A 21,794-nucleotide genomic window follows, 5' to 3' on the forward strand; every position below is an offset into this window, starting at 1 on the left:
GGGGAGAAGTGCTTGATTGGCGCGCTGGTTGAAGGGAAGAAGAGAGCAAAGAAGAAAAGGAGTTCCTGGGCCCAGGGCCGGTATAAATACATCTCCTGTGAAAGATGGTAGCCTTTCCTCCGACGGCGATTATGTCGGTTCTAGGGTCACATCATTTGTGCATGCCTGTACCTGATCTGGGTGCAGTTCAGCACTTCATGCCCCATGGCAAGGAGTCCACATGAGAATTTTAGAATCAAGAAGGATCATTGCATGGTGTTTCGACAAGTTCAAATTCATCAAGGCAAATGCGAGTATGCAAAATGGTGAGTAGAAAATCAGGTTGATGTGATTGATGCGAAGAGGGAGAATTGTCCACGGCCTGGAAGTGACACATGTCAAACGTGGTGGTGCAAACATTTGCATTGAGGTTGGCGACGAATAGCGGCATCACATGCGTCACTCATTTTCAACAAGCGCTCTTCGTTCTTTGCATTGGAAAAACTGGTGTTGATATGTCCCTGGGAATATCTGTCCTCTTCCATGACGAATTATCAACGCCTGACTTCCCTGAACTTCCCAAACCAGCCGATCGGAAAGTCAGAATTGTTTCTATGACCCTTGCCTGCTACCGAACCATGTTTCTCCATCAAATGTGCCACCGCATCCATTCGTCCACCACTTGCTGGTCTGAATGCCTGCGACCTCGATACCGAAGACTTGTTCGAAGATGACACCAAAAGAAAAAGTGCCGACCACAAACCGGAGTCCCATCAAGAGCAGACCCTTTTCTTCCCACCACCCCTGGATAATCTCCTTTGATCTGAGCCCTCATCCACGACCAGCTAATATTCCGACCTTCCGTTACGCACCCGGGACGACTGAGCAGCCGAGCGGCTTCCACTGCTTCCACCGCTTCTGCTGCGTTGACTGGCTGTGCTGCTTGTATTTTGGGTCGCCGTACCCGACTGCCCCATCCTCTGCCGACGAGCACGTCGAATGGTCGCGTCCGACGGTCGAGGAAGGGGAGGAAGACGGAGGGAAGGAGGGATGGTTTGACCTTCTCCGCTACCCTGAACTTGGACTTGCGCCAGGCCTGAGTCCTGGCTCACGACGACCTGGACAAAGCCGCCACGACCGCTGCCGCTTGCCTGTCGTTGCTGTTCCTGTCTTGAGGCGGCTTGGGCCGGACCTGCCTCTTGTTGTTGCTGGCGCTGCTGCGGCTGCTGGGGAGCGGCAGGTGCGGAGGCTTGGGCTTCAGGGCGGGGAGGGGTGCTAGCCGCCTCGATCTCGGGAGTTGACCAGTCGAGTTCCGGGGTGCCGTAGTCCGGGAGACGAAGTTCTTCCTCTTCGGCGGGGGTCGCCAACTCGCTTGAGTTGAAGCTCGTCCGGCTGTACCTGGACAAAACGGCACTTGCCATCGTGTCACTCTCCTCGTCCTCGGTTGAAGGAAGAGGGGCTTCAGAGCGGGAAGGGGGAGCAGGGCGACGTGGGGCCTCGACTTCGAGGGAGCGGCGAGTTAGGTCGATAGGCCGCTCTTGTGTACCAGTTGCAGCCTCGGATGGGGTCTGGGAGAAGAGCCGCTGGGCATCTTCGCGACGGAGAGGAGGGGGAGGGGCGCCGGACCTTGCGCGGCGCGGGTCAGGTTGCTGTTGTTGACTTGCCGCGTTATTTGCGGCCTGGCGGCGAAGGGCCTCGCTTGAGGGGGAACGGTAGAGAGGCAGTCCCATGGTGGCTTTCGTTGTTGCAGGTATATAGAAGTGGGGTGAAGCGTGTGTGAAGATCTTGTTGGAGAATTTGAAATTTGCTTTTTGTTGATCTTCCTGAGTTGAGAGGTGGAAGGAGAAAGAGAAGGATTTTGATCAAGGAGGAGGGGTATAAATACACCAAGGGTGACCCACCGCGACGAGATCCCACTCTCAGGTGAATGGGTTTTGGACTTCACTAATATCTTATTCAGACGGTATGAACAGAAGGAGTGGAACAGATGAAAGACTGCCAGCTGCAGCCATATCAACGAAATCTTCTCGTCTGAAGTCACGCAACAGTGTGGACAGGTCATAATTCTCCTCAAGCCGTCAAGCTCCCAGTGAAGCAGAACGCAAACAACATTGTGTGATTCACAGCAGTTTGGTCTGCTATTGTTTTCTTACTGCAGTCAGAAGTGGTTGCCTCCATCTCATCTTTGGCCCCTTCACCTTCCATGACGTCCAGCCCCTCCATGTCTCTCCATGTCGCCATTGCGGCTCTGAGTCTGTTACAGTCATCGTTGCCGCAAACAGTTCACTCAATAATAGCAAACGCTCTCCCCCTGAGCAAGACTGGCGTTTCCCAAAGTACTCAGAGGGAGGGATTCTGGATGAAAGAAATACAGCTCCATTCGAGTTAGTATTCCAACCGGCAGACGCAGACGTGACTGGCTTCAAACCAGCCAGCCTAATAAGATACCGTGGCATGCCTGTGCTCTGGGTATGGCAAACGTATGGCACGCTGTCAACACAGAAAGCTAGTTGGATGGTATTTCCGTTTGTACTGGCTTGACTTGGATGCTGAGAAAACTTGGGGACCGGGTGGACGACAGCTGATGGGACGAAGCTGAGTCCTTTCTTTCTGGGACGCGATCGTATCTCCACAGACTGGCTTGGGTAGTACCCCTCTACTGTGCCTTCCATTCCTTCCCCAGGCAAGTATCATGTCCTGGTGAAGTCGTCGTTTCCTTCTCCACTCTCCAGTCACCATCGCGACTACGACAAAGAAAGACGACGAACGAAAGCACCATGACCGACACAACGGACAACACGACGACCGGGACTGCCGATGCACTTGTCGACAAATTGAGCACTCAGCTTTGAGCGCTTATCAACACCGAGACGAGGGGCAGATGGATCAACCCCCGATTTGAGAAGCTTTACAAGTACCTCTACGCGGTAGCTGGCGCGCATTCCCGCCCTCCAAACGCGAACGGTGCACCCGCTACCGAACAATCCATGTGATGGCGGGCGCGGGGGACACTTGCATCCTCGATAATGATGCGCTTCACTTCCTAGCTCTCAGTGGCCGAGATGGAAGGGGATAGGGCTTGAACTTTGAGGTGCTCTACATAAGGAATTGTTGACGGGGAGTTTAACCCTGCGTAGCATGAGTCGAGTAGGTAGTTTGTGTTGTGTACTCCCCGTGATAGACTCGATAGACGAATATAAAAAACCCAAGACGTGATGAAGGAATCACAAAGAGTAGTGATAAACATTTTAGCTACGTCTCCCCAACTGCCTGAATCAATAGGTAGGTTCTTACTCTTGTAATGACTGTGCCGGTCTTGGTAGCTCGTTCTGGCCGAAGAAAGCGCCGAGCTACTTTTGTACCAGTGTGCGAACCAGAGCTTTCAAACATAGCGATTTTTCTCCCGGCAACCATCCAAGCGTAGCGTCCCCAGCAAGTTCCATGGTCGTCAATCTGCCTCCTGAGGATGTCAACGGAGAGTTAGGTATGAGGTCAAGGACCGTGTGATGTTTCGACAGTTCGTTTCGATGAGTTTCTGAGTGTTGGTGATGGGGGGCTCTTCACGATCCAGTGGCTGAATGAGTGGATGGGCATGCGTTCAGCAACTGCAGTGAGAAGTAATTTGACAGAATGACAGAATTGGTGGAGGGAAACGTATAGACCAACAACGATCCTTGCCATTTGTGCCACGTTCTAAAGCTCCTAATTCCAAGTCCCCTCCACGTCAATCTTCTCTTGACCAACACGACTTCAATGTCTACCCATGTACCACCTGTTTGGCCCCCCCCCTCGCGGATAAGCACTTCTACTCGTTTCTCCAGCTTAGGTGGCCGTCCTACTAGCCCGAGAATCTGTGGCCGGGGCCGCGTATGGAGGGGGAGGTATGCCGGATGAGCGAGCTTGTCCTTTTGCCTCTGTCGTGGCACTGGCACTTTCAGTAGGGACCGAACGCGCTGCTGGAGCTGCAAGCTCGTTAGATCGAGCGCGGTAATTACCTACTGCCTCTTCACTCCTCAGTTCCTGGTCAGTATGGGTACGGCTTGCTGACATGCAATGCGAGTAACTGGGGGGTTCCGCCAAGGTATCGCAGTTAAAGCCAATCGTAGCTTCTCCAGCAGTAGGGCGAAAGGTGTAGGGTGGCGCCACTTCTTGATTGCTGTCTGCCTGGCGTCTCTGAGCCTCCGACCGAGCGATCTGTTGGAAAAGGTCGGCTGCCGTGAAGACTCGGGCATTATCGGTACGATCTGGACGGCGTGGATCTGGCATAGTCCGTGATGTTTGATTCGGGGCTGCGTTGCAATATTGGTGGTCGATTTTGTACCGGTTTGGAGCGAGACTGACAGAGAGACGACCGAGGGATGAGTGAGACAGTTGAGATGTCGCTTTCAATTCCTCAACACCCGACTAGTTATACTTCCATAATCGATTGCGAATCGTGTCTGTGGTTGAATTTGATGACCCCTTGGCCTTAGCACTCACCGTCTGTCCCCTTTCTGTTCTTCCATAGCCATGACCAACAAGCGAATTGACAAATTACTCTTGGTAAAGGTTGTTGTGGCTCACTCGACCGCTCTCCATCCCGCTGTTCGCTGCTTAGTTCGAGGCCGTGGGAATCCACACGATCCGACCAAGAACATCTGCTGTCGGGCTCTGGATGGTTTGCCCGCGTCATTCTCCCAAACCCTCAACCGGGGTTCGTACTCTATGGTCGTCGTCGTCGTCGTCGCCGACACGCTCTCGTTATTGTACGGGAAGCAAAGCAGGCGCGAGCAGTTTCAATCGTTTTCGGGCGACCACAAGGTAGTTGCGCCCGACAATGGGATTGACCCGGGCTGCCGTCCTGTGGATAAGACTGCGAGGGGCCCATCGTCCCTTCCCGACATGCACTCATGCAGCTCACAACACAGAACCTCTACCGTTGCTCAGCGGGCAATTGTCCCAACTACTGTGTACTAGTACCTGAAAGCTTGCCGCCACCCAGCAGCGATCCCACCTGGAAGGAGGTTTCCACTTTGCATTTTGTGTCATTCTCGCTTTCGGGACGTAGTCGCATCGACCGCCGATGAGCAAAGCGAATAACGCCCTGTTGGGATGAGATTGGATAGCCATTTTTAGGTAGCATACCTATGTCCCCATCTCTTGACACCACGTCCGAGCGAGGTCCTCACGATGGTGTACTTGAGCTGCGTGACACGATGACATGCGCACCTCGAGCTTATGCGCTAGTTGATGGCTCGACGTAGGACATCTACAAACAAGACTTCTTTGTCAAGGCTTCCTGCTCACCTAAACTGCCCGAGTCGTCCAACGACACCGCGGTTATTCTTCAGGTATTCTAGCTCAATAAGGTAGCAAGGGTTGCGGAACACAACACATTAGCAACTCGTCTCGCAGGTACCCGAGTTCCTCTAGGTTCTTTCTGGGCTGGGTGTGTCCGGAACACCAATCAACGGAGAACCTAAAGTAGATATTGCGCTCTGTAACTGTATGTCGCAGACCGAAGCACAGGTTTTGTGTCTTATAATAATGATGAGTTCTCTCCCTTCGGAATGCCATGATAATGACGGACAGGGGTACTCTATCGTGGACGAAGTTGGAAAAGCACAACAACCCAAAGAGGTTACACAGGGAACGAGATGGACAATATGAGTGTCGATATTGTCATCAGATAGTCAGAATGGCTCCCGAGTATAGCTCCAAGCATCTTTTCTATCTGATCCTTGCTGTATGTATCTACGATAATCTTTCCCAAGCCCTTCTTCCTTACAAATGCGCTACTTTTACTTGATTTCATGTGCAACACCCTCCATCTCCAGTAGATACCTTACTAAACACCAGCGGCAATTTTCTTCTCTTCCATTAGCGTATCTTCAGACCGGCGAGCCATTCCAAACACTGAAAAACTCTAGAGCGGGAAGCATGACATCACCCCCAGCCAGGCACACCCTCGTCTCGCAAGTTCGCAACACTCAGCGCCAAACAGGCGAGACACCCTTTTCACATCGCGTCGCCGGTCAACTTGGCCAGAACCAGGATGCATTTGCACAAACAACACCTTCAAAGATGCACTTACCGTCTTCTTTCCCCCCGCGATTCGCTAACAAACCACCACCAAGACCGCTAAGCAAGCGCTAGAACCTGTCCGATTTGGCGCCCAGCCAGCCTAAGAACCAACGAACCACTGCAACTCAAACACAACAAAGCGCTCGGCTGACATGCCCAAGGCCCAGCTAACAAAAGCCTATTCGTTAGCGGGCAGATTCAAGTGAATTGATTCCATCGCCAGTATCGGCAGCTTTGACAAATGCACGGGACAACAAGGGCACGGTGCATCATAAGCGCCGGTCGCACGCACTCAGCATCATAAAAGGATCACCATCATCTTCTTCCCTATGGCACGACCAAGCAGGCCGAGCACACATTGAAAAAGAAAATTGGTTTGCAATGATTTGCATAATTGGCTTGACATCAAAAATTACGACCAGAACGGCCCCGAAGGGCAATTCACGGCGGCGAGCACCACGATGTGCAATGCAGGCTCACCACCGTACTACGCGGTTTTCTTGATCTCCGCGTAGTCAGTCAAGGTAAGTATGAAGAAAAAAAAAGAGAAAAGAAGAGGAGGAAGAATTGGGGGAGGGGAGCTGCTGTTAAATAGAGGGTTGGGATGGTCTGTGCACGAGTGCAAATTCCGGGAAATTTTGTGCAGCTGCTGACGGCTGACGGTCTGTCCGTGTGGTCTGAGTGTCTCTGTGTCTGGCTACTGCTTCATGACGCCTGCCGTCCGTGCCGTTGGACATTTTGGCAGTCGGTGTTGATCTGATTTTAAATTTGCTTTTGCAGTTTGCTTTGCACCGACTTTATTAATTGATCTTTCTCCTGAATGCAAAGCACCTCATTGCGAAGGTCTCCTAAGATGGACAATCATCATTGCTTTCCCCTAGATGTCAACGGGCCTTGGCCGCTACTATTAGAAAAGATCATGGATACCATCTTCCTTCCTGAAAAGCACAGCAACTGATACTTACTCAGCGAAGACAACAAACCAACTCAAACAAGACAACTTGATGTTCAACTTTGCCCCGGATTCCACTGTTGAGCTAATGTCATGTCTCCATCACGAGGGCCGTTAGCGGACTGCCCATCCCTGTCTTTGTCAAAACATCACCGAACCGTTCGGTCCGTTCAAACGACGTGTCCAAGCACGTGCAAGCAAAAGAGCACAACTGGCCCGTGCTTTTCAATCCCCGCCAGCAATTAGCGCTTGGCGTTAGAAACTTTCTGTGGATCTTTGGAAGCCGAGAAGGGACCACTCGAAGCCCGAGGGAAAGGGAAGGTGGGCGCATATCATCGGTTTTGGAGCATCCCATCATGGGCCAGGTGAGCCAAGCGGTGGGAGTTTGGGAGGGGGACACATAACTAAGTGACACAACGGTGAGATGGCGAAAGTTGATTCACCAATTCCGTCACGCCGTCACCCGAGAACTGGACCGCTTTCTTACACATGCTGTTCCTGATTTCTTAGGACACAACCCCTCCCTGCATTATCGCCTCCCCGTGATCGCGGTTTCTGCCCAGTCGATATACCTGCTACCAACAGGTCGCTGTTGATCGCAATAGAGAGCAAGATAAATATGTAGACCTAGATTGTATCACCATTTTCCTGTCGACCGCCAACTCCTCCATTTCGTGAAATCCTTTCCTGATCCTCCCTGTCCAAACCAACCCCGCCCCCGCGCGTTTCTCGTCGTTGTCCTGGTCGAGCGAGTGGGTGTCCATCCAACTGAAGCCTACAACCAAACGAGGACAAAGCCCCCACAATAATCCTCGTACGATAAAAAGACAGAAATTTCCCTGCTCTCCCTCGACAACGAACCTTCCCGACTTCCTTTTACCCTCATCCCCGACCGTTCGTCAGTCGAATAATCAAAATCAATCGTCAACATGTCCGGCGAGACTACCAACGGCGCCGTTGAACGCAACCCCGGCCTTACCATGTCGGCCACCGAGTTGATCGGCAACACCCCCCTCGTCCGCCTCAACAGGATCCCTCAGTCACTCGGTATCGAGTGCCAGGTCTACGGCAAGGTCGAGCTCTTCAACGCCGGCGGCAGTGTCAAGGACAGAATCGCCCTTCGCATGATCGAGGAGGCCGAGAAGGAAGGCCGTATCAAGCCTGGCGACACTCTCATCGAGCCCACCAGTGGTAACACGTACGTTTTTGTGTCTTTTTTGTTCGTTTGCGACTCGAGCTAACAAGCTTCCAACAGTGGTATTGGTCTTGCTCTTGTTGGCGCCATCAAGGGCTACAAAACCATCATTACCCTCCCCGAGAAGATGTCGGCCGAGAAGGTTTCCGTCCTCCGCGCCCTCGGTGCCACCATCATCCGTACTCCTACGCAGGCCGCTTGGGATAGTCCCGAATCCCACATCGGTGTCGCCCGCCGTCTCCTCAAGGAGATCCCCAACTCGCACATTCTCGACCAGTACACCAACCCCAACAACCCGCTCGCCCACGAGTTCGGTACCGCCGAGGAGATCTGGAAGCAGACTAACGGCAAGGTCACGGCCGTTGTTGCTGGTGCCGGCACTGGCGGTACCATCACTGGTATCGCTCGCGGCCTCCGCAAGCACAACAAGGACATCAAGGTCATTGCTGCCGATCCTGTCGGCTCCATCCTCGCTCAACCCGAGAGCCTGAACGACCCCAACGCCACCGCTCCCTACAAGGTTGAGGGTATCGGTTACGATTTCATCCCTGACGTCCTCGACCGCGAGTTTGTCGACAAATGGTACAAGACCGAGGACCGCGAATCCTTCCACCTCGCTCGCCGCCTTATCGCCGAGGAGGGTCTCCTGGTTGGTGGTTCTTCCGGCAGCGCCATGGCCGCCATGATCCGGGCCGTCAAGGACTACAACCTCGGCAAGGACGACGTCGTTGTCGTTGTTCTCCCCGACAGCATTCGCTCCTACCTCTCCAAGTTCGCCGATGACGACTGGCTCGCCGCCAACGGCCTCCTCGTCACCGACGACGAAATCAAGACGGCCAACGATGCCAAGGGTACCGCGACTGTCAAGAAGCAGCAAGAGACAGAGCAGAAGAAGACCGATGATGGCTATGCCGGCGCCACGGTTCGCGCCCTCCGCCTCAAGCCCGTCACCTCGGTCCTCGCCGACTCGCCCTGCTCCGAGGCCATCGAGACGATGCGCGACAAGGGCTTCGATCAGCTCCCCGTCCTCGCCCCCACTGGCGGCAAGCTGGTCGGTCTCGTCACCCTCGGAAACATTCTCAGCTTCATCCAGCGCGGCCGCGCCACCCCCGCCACCCCCGTTGCGAAGGTCATGTTCGACTTCAGCCGCCTCGATGAGGTTGTCACGGATCCCCGCAAGTTCGACAACGACCTCAAGGACAAGCAGCGCAAGTTTGTGGATATCACCATGGACACTCCTCTCGCTGCTCTCAGCAAGTTCCTTGAGTGGAACTCTGCTGCGATTGTCACGGAGAAGACGGACAATGGGTCCAAGCCTGTGGCTGTGGTCACCAAGGTCGACCTGTTGACCTACATGCTTCATCAGCAGTCGCTGTAAAAACCATTTTTCAAATGCGTTTGATGGATGACTGGGGGTATAGAGTGGAGGATATCCATACCAACGACAACACCTAAACCTGCCTCCGTGAGCGTGGGATGGATTAAACGGGGATCTTTTTCTTTGACGGGATATGATACCTAGACTCACCATCTATGGGCAGCTCTTTCTTTTTTTTTTTTTGCTTTTCTTTTTTTTTTTTCGTCGTTTGCTAATAGTAATGGGGGACTTACTCTGGGAGCCTTGGGCGTACTAGTACATACATTTGCTTTCGCGTAGATCTTTCTGGGTAGCATTTGGTCCGGCGTAGAAAAGGGTTCAACCCGTGCGAATGGGACGATTTATTTTTACTGTTCATCTGTACCGTATCCCTAATTTTCGACCTGGTGCTTCATGTCTCTGCTTGCGATGGTCTTCCTGAGTTGAGCCTTTTAGCGGCGGTGTAGTGCGTTATCGTAGACTAGGCCTACGAACCCGACGTACATGAGGTGGCTGATCATTTTTTCGTATCCTAATTCCTAAAGTACTGTAATATCTTTTTCGCGTTTACTGTACCTACCATGTCTATATCCACATATTTCTTCTTCACAGACCTTTACGATCCCTCGCACTTGTTCGTCCACCGGGGGCTTTCTGCTGCAAATCTCTTATCCTTTTCAACTTGCTGTCGTGATTAGCAGCGCTCAATGACGGCTTCAAGTCAAGTGATATCGATTAGTTGGTTTTCTACATATCTTCGTATGCATAATTCATGACCCCTTTCCGTCCCACCGTAGGTACCATATCCTATCATACACCACCCTACTAACTACCCATCCATTACCCATCCACATATACCCTTTTCTCCGTCCATCCTCACCATAGCTAGCTACCTATCCATCACATGGATCATTAACTTAGACCCTCTCAACAACCCACCTCCACCACCCCTCACACCCCGGCCCGTCCTCTTCTCCCCCCAGCACACTCCCCCCCATCACCTCCACCTCAATATCAAACTCCACCATCTGCCGAAACTCAAACCTCTCACTCCCATACTCCCCCAACCAATCATCCCCTTCCTCTTTGCTGTTTCCCATCAAATCATCCTCCTCCTTGACTCCCGAATCCAACAATCCCTTACTCCTACTGACTCTAATCCGCCCCAGCTCCGCTTCCAACTCCTTTTTCACCAAAGTCGCAGGCAACGCCGTGAACAGGTCCAACTTATTCGCAGCGATGAGCACCGGAATCGAAGGCGGGTGCTTGCTTCCCTTGGTGTAGCGGCTGTAGCGGTGTTGGAGGGCCAGCAGGAGGTCGTACAGGTAGGTGGCTGCTTGAGACAGGGAGCTGTCCGGGGAGGAAGGGGAGAGGGTGGATGCGTCGAGGAGGAAGATGACGCCTTTGATGGGTTGGGATTTGGAGGGGGGCAAGGGACGGCCGGTTTTGGGGTCCAGAGGGAGGAGGTGGGAGAGCGCGGTGGAGCGGAGCTTGGGGTGGCCGGGGGTGTCGATTAGGAGGAAGGGTTTTTTCTTTGTAGGTTGATCGTCGGAGGTGGAGGAGGGGGAGGCGGCGGCGTTGAGTTTGATGGAGACGGGGGTTTGGGAGGTGTGTGTCTTCGCGGGCTCGGTCTTTTCGTTCGTTGAGGTAGAGATGGAGCGGCCGGCGCGCTTCTCGAATAAGGTCAGGAGGGCGGTCTTGCCGGCGCCGGAAGGACCAGCGAGTAGGATTGAGGGGAGGGAGGAGGTCTTGGAGGAAGAACCCGACTCGTTGCCGTGGAGGACTTGGTGGAGGAAGATGGGGAAGAGCAAGACGATGAGGAGACCGGTGATGATGACGGTCTTGTTGGGTTGGAGGGAGGCGATGAGCAAGTCTTTGATGAGCTCTTTGATGGGCGCAGAGGCGGAGGGCGTGCTGGATGCTGCCGCGACGGTTGCGGTTATGGTTTCTATTGTTGTGTCCATGGTTGCGGTAGAGCTTGCGCTACTTCGGACACGTTGCGCGGGGGTTCGATCGATCACTCGCTTCTTGTCTGTTTATCTTTGGTTGGAATGTAACGAGGAGATTCGTAGATGTTATAGTGACATGCCCCTTTTTTCTCTGGTTTGTTGAGACGCGTCGTCGGTTGTTGAGATGCGCGTTGCAGGGGGGCCAAGGGGTCTCGACTCGGGGTGTTTTGGGGCCGAAAATGACACCATCGTCATTCGAGATAAACGACCAAGTTCCCGGCAGACAAGTTCTCCACAGAAGATTGGGGTCCTGTCCTAGTGCTCCACCCAAGAGCGAAGGTTGGCTGGAGACGAATCAGCACAGTGGGCGTGGCAGTGTCCGTGCACCCCGACCACAGGGCACAGCTGTCACCGAACATGGACGCAACGCCCGCCCGCCGAAGAGGAAACTCGGAGAACATTGGAAAGACGAGGGGATGCAATCTTTCTACCAGTCTATCGCATGTGTCAATGTCTTTATCGACATCTCTGGTTCGTGGCAGTGTGAGACAGACAGCCAAGGGCTTTTAAACCCGAGACGTCCCTGGACCCTGAACTGTTGTCTCTCCGCCGCGGCACCTCGGGCAGTTCAATCCCCCGGAGGAAGACCCTTGCAGCACACAACCGAAGCTGCATGTTAGCGGAGACATCAACCAGCCACCACAGACACGGCGATACCGGATGTTGACACTAACAGGCAACGGGTATTGACGACAGTCCAACATCAGTTCAAACTCCATGGAAGCCCCCCAACCAAACAAAGTTCCCGTCTTCGATTCACTTTCCAAGTTGGCGACTCGGACACGGCGGAATCATCAGCCATTCCCATCCATCGCCGACGGTCTCTTTCTTGTTGATCTTTGTTAATGTGTATTTCGACTTGCGGCCTTGTCCCTAGACTTACTGCGAGCTTCAAAATATTCTATTTCCGTCTTTTTTCCTTGTCGCGACTCGTTGCTCCTCGTCTCCAGTTGCTGCGCCCCGGTGGTGGTCTCCCCCTCCACGCCGACTCGTACCGTCGCCATCTGTGCCTTCAAATGATAGACACGACAACTCGACACACTCTGACCACTACCACCACGATCCTAGTCCTCGACCTCCGAGTACCGTAAACCTTTTTCACCGACCGATCGAACGATTGTATTCCACCACCGCGATCCCACAATGGCGCACCACGACGGGGCCGACGCCCATGCCGGCCATGCCGCCCCCGCTCAACCGCCCATGAAATCCGACACAGCAACTCCCAAGCTGAACAGCGAGGTCGAGCTCGGTAGCCTCCCCAGCGAAGCACATAACGATATCATGCAAATGGCAAGGGTAGGCGACATTGCCGGCATGGAGAAGCTCTTTGCGGCCGGCGAATACGATGCCACCTACTCGGATGACGAGGGCATCACGCCTCTACATGTAGGTCCAATCCTCTCCTACACTCCTACTCCGACACCCAGCTGACCCCGCTCTCCTTCTCGCAGTGGGCCGCCATCAACAACCAGTACGCCATGTGCAAGTTCCTCATCGACAAGGGCGCCGAGATCAACAAGAAGGGAGGAGAGAGCGTCGCAACGCCTCTACAATGGGCCGCCCAACGATGCCACTACTACACTGTCCACCTGCTGCTCCAACACGGCGCCGATCCCTTGATCACCGATTCTCAGGGGTACAACACACTACACATCAGCACCTTCAACGGCAACGTCCTGCTGATCGTCCTCCTCCTCCACCAAGGCATCCCCGTTGACGTCGAAGATGCCTACGGCCATACCGCTCTCATGTGGTCCGCATACAAGGGCTTCCCCGCCTGCGTCGATGTCTTTCTCCGCTGGGGAGCGAGTGTCCACGCCAAGGACGAGCAGGGGTTCACGGCACTACACTGGGCCTTGGTCAAAGGAAGCCCGGGGTGCATCCAGAAGCTGATTGAGTACGGCGCCGACCGGTTCGCAAAGACAGCCAACGGCAAGACCCCCGCGATCACGGCTCAGGAGCTCAACACGGTTGCCGCGTGGCAAAAGGCGCTTGACGAGTGCGGTTACGACGAGCATGGCAACGCCATTGTCCCCAGCTGGCCTGGCGCGTCGTATCTCCTTCAGGATAGGAGATCCTTCATGACCAAGTTTACGTTTCTGTGGCCGTTTGTTATGGTGTGGGCGACCATGGTTGTCATGGCTGGCATGCCCGTGTTCGTTGGAATCCCGTTGGGCGTCTTGGCGGGCTATGCCGTTCAGTGGGTGGCACAGCAGGTCATCGCTTATGCCCCGCCAGACATGAGGCAACTGCAGAAGACGCCTTGGATGGCTGGCATCTTTGCTGGGTCGCTATTCTTGTGCATCATGAACTGGCTGCTACACATCTTTGGCACCACAATGTTTGGACAGGATTCGGCAGTCATCCCCAACTTGCTGTTTGCCATCTTCATCTCCATGACTATCTGGTTCTACATCCGGTGTATGGTTGATGATCCTGGGTTCGTGCCCAAGATGGGAGGTGTCGCTGAGCAAAAGGCCGTCATCGATGAGCTTATCAGCCTGTGGAAGTTTGACGAGTCCAACTTTTGCGTTACCTGCATGATCCGCACGCCTTTGAGGAGCAAGCATTGCCGTAGGTGTCAACGCTGCGTGGCGAAGCATGATCAGTGAGTATACCGAGTCAAAACTGGGTCAGAATGGGAAAGCTAACGGGGAATAGTCACTGCCCTTGGGTGTACAACTGCATCGGCGTCAACAACCACCGTCATTTCTTTCTTTACCTCATCAACCTTACTCTGAGTGTTGTCACCTATGACTGGTTGACCTACAGATGTGAGTCTATCCCATCAAGTTCCTACAGACCGATTGCTAACGCAAGCAGACCTTTCCACCCTCTCCGAGACCGCCTCCGACGAGTGCAACATCCTGGCCCCCTCGCTCTGCCGCATCGTCAACGCCGATACCTACAGCCTCCTAACTGCCATCTGGGCCTCGCTTCAACTCACCTGGGTCTCCATGCTCCTCTTTGTCCAGTTCGTCCAAGTCTCTAGCGCGATGACCACGTACGAAAACATGCACGGCATCGACAATTACTCGGCCACCTCCCTCAACAGCGCCTTCACCTCCACCGGCGCCCCCCTCAACCCACCCTCTCTCCCCGCCCCCGGTCCATCCCCTGCTGCAGGCGGCGCTCGTCACGGTGGCCGCCACGCACACGGACACAACCACAAGCAAGGCTTCATCAAGCAATGGTCCCGGCTTCTCGGCGTCGACGCCTTTATTGAAACTGCGGCAGGTCGGGGTGCGACTACGGGCAAGGGATCCAAGAGAAACAAGCGCGGCAACCCCTATAGCAGAGGGTGCGTCACGAATTGTAAGGACTTTTGGTGTGATCCGAGCCCCATGTTTGGCAAGCATGAGAATGGCGCGGCGGTGTTGGGCGGTGTACCGGTGAACTATACGGATATGTATGAGAGTCCGGGGGTCATGACATCTGGTGGCGGAGGGAGGAGGAGAGGTGGGGGGTATGAGAGCGTTGCTGGTGAGGAGGTGTAGATGGGAAGTTGTGTACAATGATGCACGGGGGTCTGGAGCTCTTGAGCTATTTGGGTAATGACATAGTCGACTGGTAGACTAATGATGATGAGTATCTCTAATTGGAGCGCGGCTTCAATATAGGTAGTCTCGTGATGACCGTAGGAAGTCTCTGGCTACAGCAGCCAGGTCGGTATCGAGCTGTTTCCGCCTTTCATTGATCTCCGATATTTGGAGACAACAGGTGTCGTGGTGGAAATTGGAAAGCCAGGGCCGATTTTTGGTTGCGGGGCCATGTGTTTAGTTTTCGCCAATGAAATCTTCAAGTGTCAGCCACTCTGAGCTGTCATTCGAAGTTTTCCTTTCAAGCAACCCCCCTGCATTTAGCTTGCTCCATCAAGTAAGTCCCACTACGCTCAGGGGTAAGTAAACAAAGCTATTTCGTCCACTGTTCTACAGACAGCTCAATGTTCACAGACAACTATATTGATTCAGGTACGTACCTCACACACAATCCTCAGACACTCGATGATGTGTCGAATTCCAGCATTTACAAAGACCTTGAGATCTCCACAATGCCCATTCAAGAAATACTTGTATGAGCTTGATCCCGCAACGGAAGAACAAAGACGGAAGACCGGAAGGCGTTTCCCGTGTCCCGAGTCCCGGGTGGCTTAGAGTGGGTGGGTCGTGTCACTCGGTTCTGTCCTTCCCTCATCTGCGCCCCGAATTTGTTCATCATTTATTCAGTCAGACTTGTGAGCAACTAGAGCGCTTTGTTCTTTGTTCTTCATCTGAAGCGAGGCGTCTGTTCCACACTGAACAACGGCACTGTTAGGACATCTTGATTGCACGATAAATGCTTGACGATGGAAGAATGGGATTGTATTTCTTCTCATAACCATTACTTCGATGACACATAAAAGGGCTCGAATCCCTTCTAGAAGACACGATTATTCATCATCACGGGAATGGACTCGTAACAACATTTGCGGATATTTGTCCACCACTACGAAGATACCGTGACATAACATCGACCGGACTCATTACAGCAGAAGCTGGTATCGTTTCACATTGTCACTTCAATTCATCAATTGCGTTCGCGCCTTCCGCAACGTTGATGCCTTTTCACCATTCAACCCCCCGCATCATCATCACCATGACCACAACCATGGAAGTCCTAGCACTCCTGCTGCTAGCCCTCTCCTCTACAAGCAGTGTCTCCGTCATCGCCATCCCCACCATTCCTCATGCAGAAATCACGAACGGGACGATTACTAACACAACCGTGGTCCCTTACACGGCATCGCAGGTCTCGCAGGTCTCGCAGTCACAGCTTTTACAGCTCTCAGCGACCACCTCTATGTTCCCGAGTCTGACACGAAGTCTGACACCGAGTTTGACACCGATTCTGATACCGAGTCTGACACGTAGTTCGACACTCAGTAATAGGAACAGTACCAACACCAACAACGGCACCGTAACTGGTCCCTCTCCAGATGGAGAAAGGGAGCATCGCTACGACCCATCAGCAGTAGTGGAAAGTGTCTTGGGAACAGTGGCGCTAGTAATCTTATGTTTGGTCTGGCTTTACCTCCATGGGGAGAAGCATTGTGGTGGGGGGAGGGGGCCGAGGCAGATGAGAGGTGGGAGGGTGAGGTCTGTGAGGTCGAGGTACTAGGTACGAGGTACTAGGTACGAGGTACGAGGTCGAGGTACCAAATGCGGTGGTGAGAGGGCGGGGTGTAAGAGGGTGTGAGAGGACGGGAGGCTGTCGAGGCGATTGGTAAGAATAAAAGTATGAGAACAAGAGTATGAGAGGGTGAGGGTGAGGGTTGGAGTCAGTGAGTGAAAGGAGGTTACGGTTGAGGGTGAGATTGTGACTGTGGTTGAGGTTGAGGTTGAGGTTGAGAGTAAGTGAAAGGAGATAGGGTAAACGCGGTGAGTAATGGTAAGAGTATGGAGGTGAAGGGAGTTGACGGTGAGTGTAGTGCAAGGAGGTTGAGGGTGTGAGGAACAGTACGTAGAGGTATCAAGGTAAGAGGGTGAGGGTATGTCAGCGCAAGATACCTTAGTTCTTACCTTCCCGGTCATCATTATGGTAGGAGGGTCTCGTCTTTGATCACGAAAGACGGTAATTTGAAGAAATATCATGACCAAGGGCATGGTGGAAAAAACTCATAGAAATTCAAAGACTTCCGAGTTAACGACTAAACTACCTAGATTGGAGATTGACGACAGCTTCTGTAACGACAGACTAGGTAACTTCAACACATTCCTCTCAACAAAACTTCCCTTCACTTGATAAGTGTGCTCCAAAGTAGCAAAAACATTCTATCCGGTCCCATCCCATCCCGTTTCCCTTCCCCACGACGACCCCTACACGAGCCAAGCTGACATATTTCCTTGTTGGGGTGCCCTTTCAAGACTATATCCTAATTTCCACCTGTCTGGGATGCTCAGATCTGTAATATTTGCCCTTCGGAAGACCATGAACGTGCCTGTACTCGTCCACCACTCTACGCATATGCCTGAGAAGTACCTGACCCTCTGAGCCTGAGCCTGGCTATGCTCTCCTGGGCCTAGAGGAACTTGGCTCGCCTCAGTATCCTCTCGTGGATGTAGGGTGTACGTAGTTTTGTCGAGAAGAATTTCCCCGGTCATGCTCGGAGACGTAGAGTATTTGGAATAACCATTATCGTAGTCATCAGAAGCTTGGGCAGACTCCCTTCTTGTCGACGCGGAGGAACTCGACACGTCTCTGGCGGATTTTAGTGTCCTCGACGGATCTTAAGTCTGGGGGGCTGATAGGATGTTCCCGCAGCGTTGTCGTGACCCCTCGCCTCCATGTCCCCGTCTAGCGGGATTTGGACGAGAGTTCCTTTATCTTTCGTCCTTTCCCTTAGACTAGCCATTGAGGTGACAACGCCGACTGGGGAATCTAGGGGTTTTCCGTCGGCTGCAAGTTTCATGCCTTGGCTGAAAAAACTTGGGCCCCCCTGTGTACCCTTCGACAGCCATACTTGCTTTTCCTCGAAATCGACTGGCTTCTCGTCGCCCCATTCTTCGCTCTTGAGCCTTTCAACCAATGCACGGTCATCCAACCATAATCTGGTCAACAGCCGAAGACAAATCTCTCTCGCCTCACGGTTGTCCTCATAATCGGGTATCGCCAAGACGTAGTTGTAAGAGAGCAAAAACCTGCAAAAGTGAACCATTCTTCTCTTTTGAAACTCCCTCCCATTCCCAGGAGTTCCCTCGATGATCTTCCTAATGTCGCCACCGTCTAACTTGTCGAGCAGCTTCACAGCGTATCCCAACCTTGTCCCCCACATTTTATTTTGTAGAATCGTTATGATGTGAAGAGAATATTTGCGACTGATAAATTCACCCTTCTCAAACGGATCTGATTCGTCGGGCGGGTACGACTCCTCGGGAATCGGAAATATTAGGTATGGCCACCATGCCCATTCTTCATAATCGCGTCCCTTTCGGAGTGCCTTTGGCACTTCTTCGTAGAGGTCTTTCTCTTTGCCCTCTATGTCTAAGAAGTAGCTGTATAGAGGTAAATTGCGTAGCCCAATCAGAGGAAAGAGCTTATGAGGACGATTTGGCGGCTCCGATTCCCGAGACGAGGATACATCTTTGGCTTGGGATACGTGTGATTTCGGCATGGTGTTCGTTGATGAGCGTACTGGATAAGAAGACTTAAATGTGTTCAAACGCGATGTTGTAATCGACTGGAGAATGATCGGTGAAGGCCTGCTTCTAAGTGCTCCCTGTTGAGGCATGAGATCATATAATTGCCCACGTTCTTGAGGAAAGATGCTGCTTATAAACTTTTGTACCGACCCTCACTTATCATTAAGCACTTTGAATCAAAGACCTCAGTCGCCAACCCGCTTGTTGTCTGATCATCATTTTGGTACGTGCCGGATATACTGTCAAGGGAACTCATATAGAGATCGCGCGCGGCTGTCGACCCGTGACCTCGTTCTCAGGTGGCTTTACACAAAAAGGTCGACCAACACTCAAAGTGTACCAGTTGCTATGTTCAAGCGCAATGGAATGGTGATCGTGAAGAAAGTATCGGCGTATCTCATTGTTGTCGAAGCGCCGTCCAGCTGGCGTCTGTCACCCATCACCAACACTCGCCTCAGCGCCAACATCCTGTCCCAACGCCAACATCCTGTCCCAACGCCAACACCAACGCCAACACCAACAACATCCGCCCACTTCCTTTGTATCCAAAATTCGGACACCTCAGTCCACCTCACCAGCACCCGCTGAAGCCCCTTCCAAGGAACTCCTCAAACCATCTAATAGCCTGCAGAAACGCACTCTCCTTCGCAAACCTCAGTTCCCTATCACTCACATCCGCACTACTCGCAAATCCATGAACAGTACCCGAGTACAGACTAACCATGTACTCCTGCTCAGTCTCCAGCAACAGCGCCTCGATCTCCGCCCTTCTATCCGCACTCACTAGCGCATCATTGTCTGCAAACGCCACGCTCACTGGCCCATCGATCTCCAATACCTCATCATCCTCTAGCAGACTCGGGATGGCAACGAACGCCACATCTACCCTTTCTTCGGGAGAAAGGGTGTCATCGAGGAAGCGGAAGGCAGAGCGGCCCCCGAAACAGTAGCCCGCTGCTCCGATGCGAGTGACGCCCAAGGAGGAGCGGAGGAAGGAGATGGTAGAAGCGATGATGGGGTCCGTGGCGCTCGGTGAGTGTTCAGAGAGGAATTCAGTGAGGTTGAAGCCGGGCGTGTTCAAATCGCTGGGGGCGGGGGAGCCAGAGAAGAGATCGGGTACAACGGTGAGGTAGCCTGCGCGGGCAAAGGAGTCGGCGAGGAGAAGGTTTGCAGGGGAGTCGAGGCCAAATATGTCAGAGAGATAGATGATTGCGGTGTCTGGGTGGACGTTGGCGGGGAAGTGGAGGGGTGGGCCTGTGATGTAAAGTGTTACTGGAGAGGAAAAGGGGGTGGTTAGCGGTATGTTTCAACAGGAGGGCAAGAAGGAGTGACGACGGGGCTTACTGCCAGTGTCATCGAGAACCTTGGTTGTGCCTATGGGAGTGCCGGTGTTGGCAAGGATAGAGGTGTCGCCGCCGACGGGACATGCTGCGTGGCCGAGGTCGGTGAAGGCAGCGAGGGCGGCGAGAAGAGAGAGAGTAACGGTTCGCATGTTGGTCTTTCTTGGTGGCGATGCAGTGTCAAAATCAAGCAAGATTGGACGGATGGGAAGGTTGAGAAGGGAATGAAAATAGAGAAAGAATGCCCCGGGGTCTGGCTTACATATAGAAAACTTGAGAATGTCGGTTGCGACTGCCAAGTGCCAGATGCGGACTTGCCAGGTAACTGAACAGTCGGGGTCGAATTTGTGACAAAGTCCGAGGGGACTCCCCGCATCTTTTGTTTCATCACGATGGGAATCAGAGAAGGAACTCTGATGGAGGCAGGCAGGCACAGTGCTCATTTCAGCTCTGACCGCTTGAAGTCATCTGTATGTATGTCGAGTTCTGCGGTATTGAAACTTGCTCACTGGTGTTTAATCCTTGGCTCATTCCGTCTCCCCGCGATATGTGCCACTGTTGTGGTCCATGTTGGATTTCCTATTTCTCATCCGCTGCTGACAAAAGCCTCAACAACTAGTGCTAACATATGCAGCACACGTCCTGCCCGCCGTGAAGTCCATATCGGCATACACACCAGACAAGGATGTGCCCGTCACAGCGACTGACTCGATGCCATTCTCAGCATCTTTATAGTATGATGCGAATTAATATCTGGATTCTCATTGTTGGTCTGAACAGCAGAATTTGGCGATCATAGAGTGGGTATATACAGGTCCTCCCGTCTCCCGACTTGGCTAGCCATACCCAAACAGAGTATTGTTACAGGTTGCATTCTATGTGATGGTCGACATGGTTTCCCGTGCATGGGGCCAGTAGAGGTAAAGTATGAAACAAGAGATTGTTCATTGTTCTGGGAATGCTGAGTAGCTGACTAGATGGATGGATCCGGTTGTTTGTTGTTGACGTTCCTCGGCTAGAGGAGATGAGGGCAAGATGACTCGCATAACAGGATACGAGAGAGACACCAAGAGAGAAAACAGGATCTGCAGTCTTCGCAACAGCACGCACGTCCCCTTTCAATTCTTAAGCGCCTCGGATTCTTGTTCAAATCTTCCCCTTGGTCATTGAGCGCGGAACATGTCGGGATTGGAGCGGTAACACTGGCAGATGTCAACTGTATGCACACTGTAGAGATAGAACCGAACAGAAGCGATGGGTACTATTCATGCTACAGTAAAGTCTGTACACCATTATAAAGTGGCCGATCGTTACGGGAGCAACTGGATGAAAATGAGGGCTTGGAAAATCCCGGCTTGGGATCATTATGCCGTTGACATCCGTCTCCTCCATGGAACCGTAACTTGCCAAATGGCCGGGTTCTTTGTCTGTCGGGAATTTCCAGACACTGTACCATCAATAAGTACCTGCCAAACAGACATGCCCCTGCAGCAAGGCGAGTGGAATGGCGCTTGGTCCAGGCCGCAGCAGCATCAGCAGGTTTTGTCTACCTACAGGTACCTTGTGCTTCGCTCCTGCCTCGCTTACTCCTCTACCTGTCACTCATCTTGTGGAGAAGAAGGTGGAAAGGTGGCATCAAGACTGCGAGAGGTGCCTGCCACGGGACACAACCTGGACCGCGGCTGGGGGTGTCATCACTTCTTTCTTCCTTTAACATG

The 21,794-nt window shown here is 52.9% G+C and overlaps 8 protein-coding genes across 8 annotated transcripts; 3 read left to right on the top strand and 5 right to left on the bottom strand.

Annotated features, from left to right (window-relative positions):
* Positions 1-824: 824 nt before the first annotated feature.
* On the bottom strand, positions 825-2,718 carry B0T23DRAFT_404016 (uncharacterized protein; the record flags this gene model as incomplete). Its single annotated transcript, XM_062838840.1, has 3 exons — positions 825-1,763; positions 2,547-2,615; positions 2,716-2,718. 3 exons carry the CDS (start codon positions 2,716-2,718, stop codon positions 825-827), a joined length of 1,011 nt encoding a protein of 336 aa, XP_062694691.1.
* Positions 2,719-3,744: 1,026 nt separating this feature from the next.
* Positions 3,745-4,245, bottom strand: B0T23DRAFT_412115 (uncharacterized protein; the record flags this gene model as incomplete). The annotated part of the gene is made up of 1 exon (XM_062839464.1): positions 3,745-4,245. One exon carries the CDS (start codon positions 4,243-4,245, stop codon positions 3,802-3,804), a length of 444 nt encoding a protein of 147 aa, XP_062694692.1. The 3' UTR covers positions 3,745-3,801.
* A 3,651-nt stretch (positions 4,246-7,896) lies between these two features.
* On the top strand, positions 7,897-9,903 carry B0T23DRAFT_129603 (cystathionine beta-synthase). The gene is made up of 2 exons (XM_062832170.1): positions 7,897-8,192; positions 8,250-9,903. The coding sequence occupies exons 1-2, from the start codon at positions 7,924-7,926 to the stop codon at positions 9,565-9,567; spliced, it is 1,587 nt and encodes a 528-aa protein (XP_062694693.1). The 5' UTR covers positions 7,897-7,923; the 3' UTR covers positions 9,568-9,903.
* A 35-nt stretch (positions 9,904-9,938) lies between these two features.
* On the bottom strand, positions 9,939-11,510 carry B0T23DRAFT_404018 (signal recognition particle receptor beta subunit-domain-containing protein; the record flags this gene model as incomplete). Its single annotated transcript, XM_062838841.1, has 5 exons — positions 9,939-9,995; positions 10,051-10,085; positions 10,161-10,260; positions 10,377-10,431; positions 10,486-11,510. The coding sequence occupies 5 exons, from the start codon at positions 11,508-11,510 to the stop codon at positions 9,939-9,941; spliced, it is 1,272 nt and encodes a 423-aa protein (XP_062694694.1).
* Positions 11,511-12,437: 927 nt separating this feature from the next.
* On the top strand, positions 12,438-15,369 carry B0T23DRAFT_129608 (Palmitoyltransferase AKR1). Its single transcript, XM_062832171.1, has 4 exons — positions 12,438-12,944; positions 13,010-14,166; positions 14,220-14,332; positions 14,382-15,369. Exons 1-4 carry the CDS (start codon positions 12,699-12,701, stop codon positions 15,053-15,055), a joined length of 2,190 nt encoding a protein of 729 aa, XP_062694695.1. The 5' UTR covers positions 12,438-12,698; the 3' UTR covers positions 15,056-15,369.
* Positions 15,370-16,193: 824 nt separating this feature from the next.
* B0T23DRAFT_441055 (uncharacterized protein) lies at positions 16,194-16,715 on the top strand (the record flags this gene model as incomplete). Its single annotated transcript, XM_062840746.1, has 1 exon — positions 16,194-16,715. The coding sequence occupies one exon, from the start codon at positions 16,194-16,196 to the stop codon at positions 16,713-16,715; it is 522 nt and encodes a 173-aa protein (XP_062694696.1).
* Positions 16,716-17,741: 1,026 nt separating this feature from the next.
* B0T23DRAFT_412117 (uncharacterized protein) lies at positions 17,742-18,708 on the bottom strand (the record flags this gene model as incomplete). The annotated part of the gene is made up of 2 exons (XM_062839465.1): positions 17,742-17,891; positions 17,968-18,708. The coding sequence occupies 2 exons, from the start codon at positions 18,706-18,708 to the stop codon at positions 17,742-17,744; spliced, it is 891 nt and encodes a 296-aa protein (XP_062694697.1).
* Positions 18,709-19,194: 486 nt separating this feature from the next.
* On the bottom strand, positions 19,195-20,271 carry B0T23DRAFT_412118 (dienelactone hydrolase family-domain-containing protein). The gene is made up of 2 exons (XM_062839466.1): positions 20,081-20,271; positions 19,195-20,008 (listed from the first exon to the last, which is right to left on the bottom strand). The coding sequence occupies exons 1-2, from the start codon at positions 20,226-20,228 to the stop codon at positions 19,308-19,310; spliced, it is 849 nt and encodes a 282-aa protein (XP_062694698.1). The 5' UTR covers positions 20,229-20,271; the 3' UTR covers positions 19,195-19,307.
* Positions 20,272-21,794: the final 1,523 nt, after the last annotated feature.

Source organism: Neurospora hispaniola, assembly GCF_033458365.1.
Source record: "Neurospora hispaniola strain FGSC 10403 chromosome Unknown B0T23scaffold_3, whole genome shotgun sequence".
NCBI lineage: Eukaryota > Fungi > Ascomycota > Sordariomycetes > Sordariales > Sordariaceae > Neurospora > Neurospora hispaniola.

Excerpts from the sequence above, each read along its gene's own strand:
- B0T23DRAFT_129603 (XM_062832170.1), top strand. The coding sequence starts at position 7,924 with ATGTCCGGCGAGACTACCAACGGCGCCGTTGAACGCAACCCCGGCCTT. Across the intron at positions 8,193-8,249 it reads GAGCCCACCAGTGGTAACAC|TGGTATTGGTCTTGCTCTTG; the intron begins GTACGTTTTTGT and ends AGCTTCCAACAG.
- B0T23DRAFT_129608 (XM_062832171.1), top strand. The coding sequence starts at position 12,699 with ATGGCGCACCACGACGGGGCCGACGCCCATGCCGGCCATGCCGCCCCC. Across the intron at positions 12,945-13,009 it reads AGGGCATCACGCCTCTACAT|TGGGCCGCCATCAACAACCA; the intron begins GTAGGTCCAATC and ends TCCTTCTCGCAG. Across the intron at positions 14,333-14,381 it reads TGACTGGTTGACCTACAGAT|ACCTTTCCACCCTCTCCGAG; the intron begins GTGAGTCTATCC and ends TAACGCAAGCAG.
- B0T23DRAFT_412118 (XM_062839466.1), bottom strand. The coding sequence starts at position 20,228 with ATGCGAACCGTTACTCTCTCTCTTCTCGCCGCCCTCGCTGCCTTCACC. Across the intron at positions 20,009-20,080 it reads GGTTCTCGATGACACTGGCA|TAACACTTTACATCACAGGC; the intron begins GTAAGCCCCGTC and ends TTTCCTCTCCAG.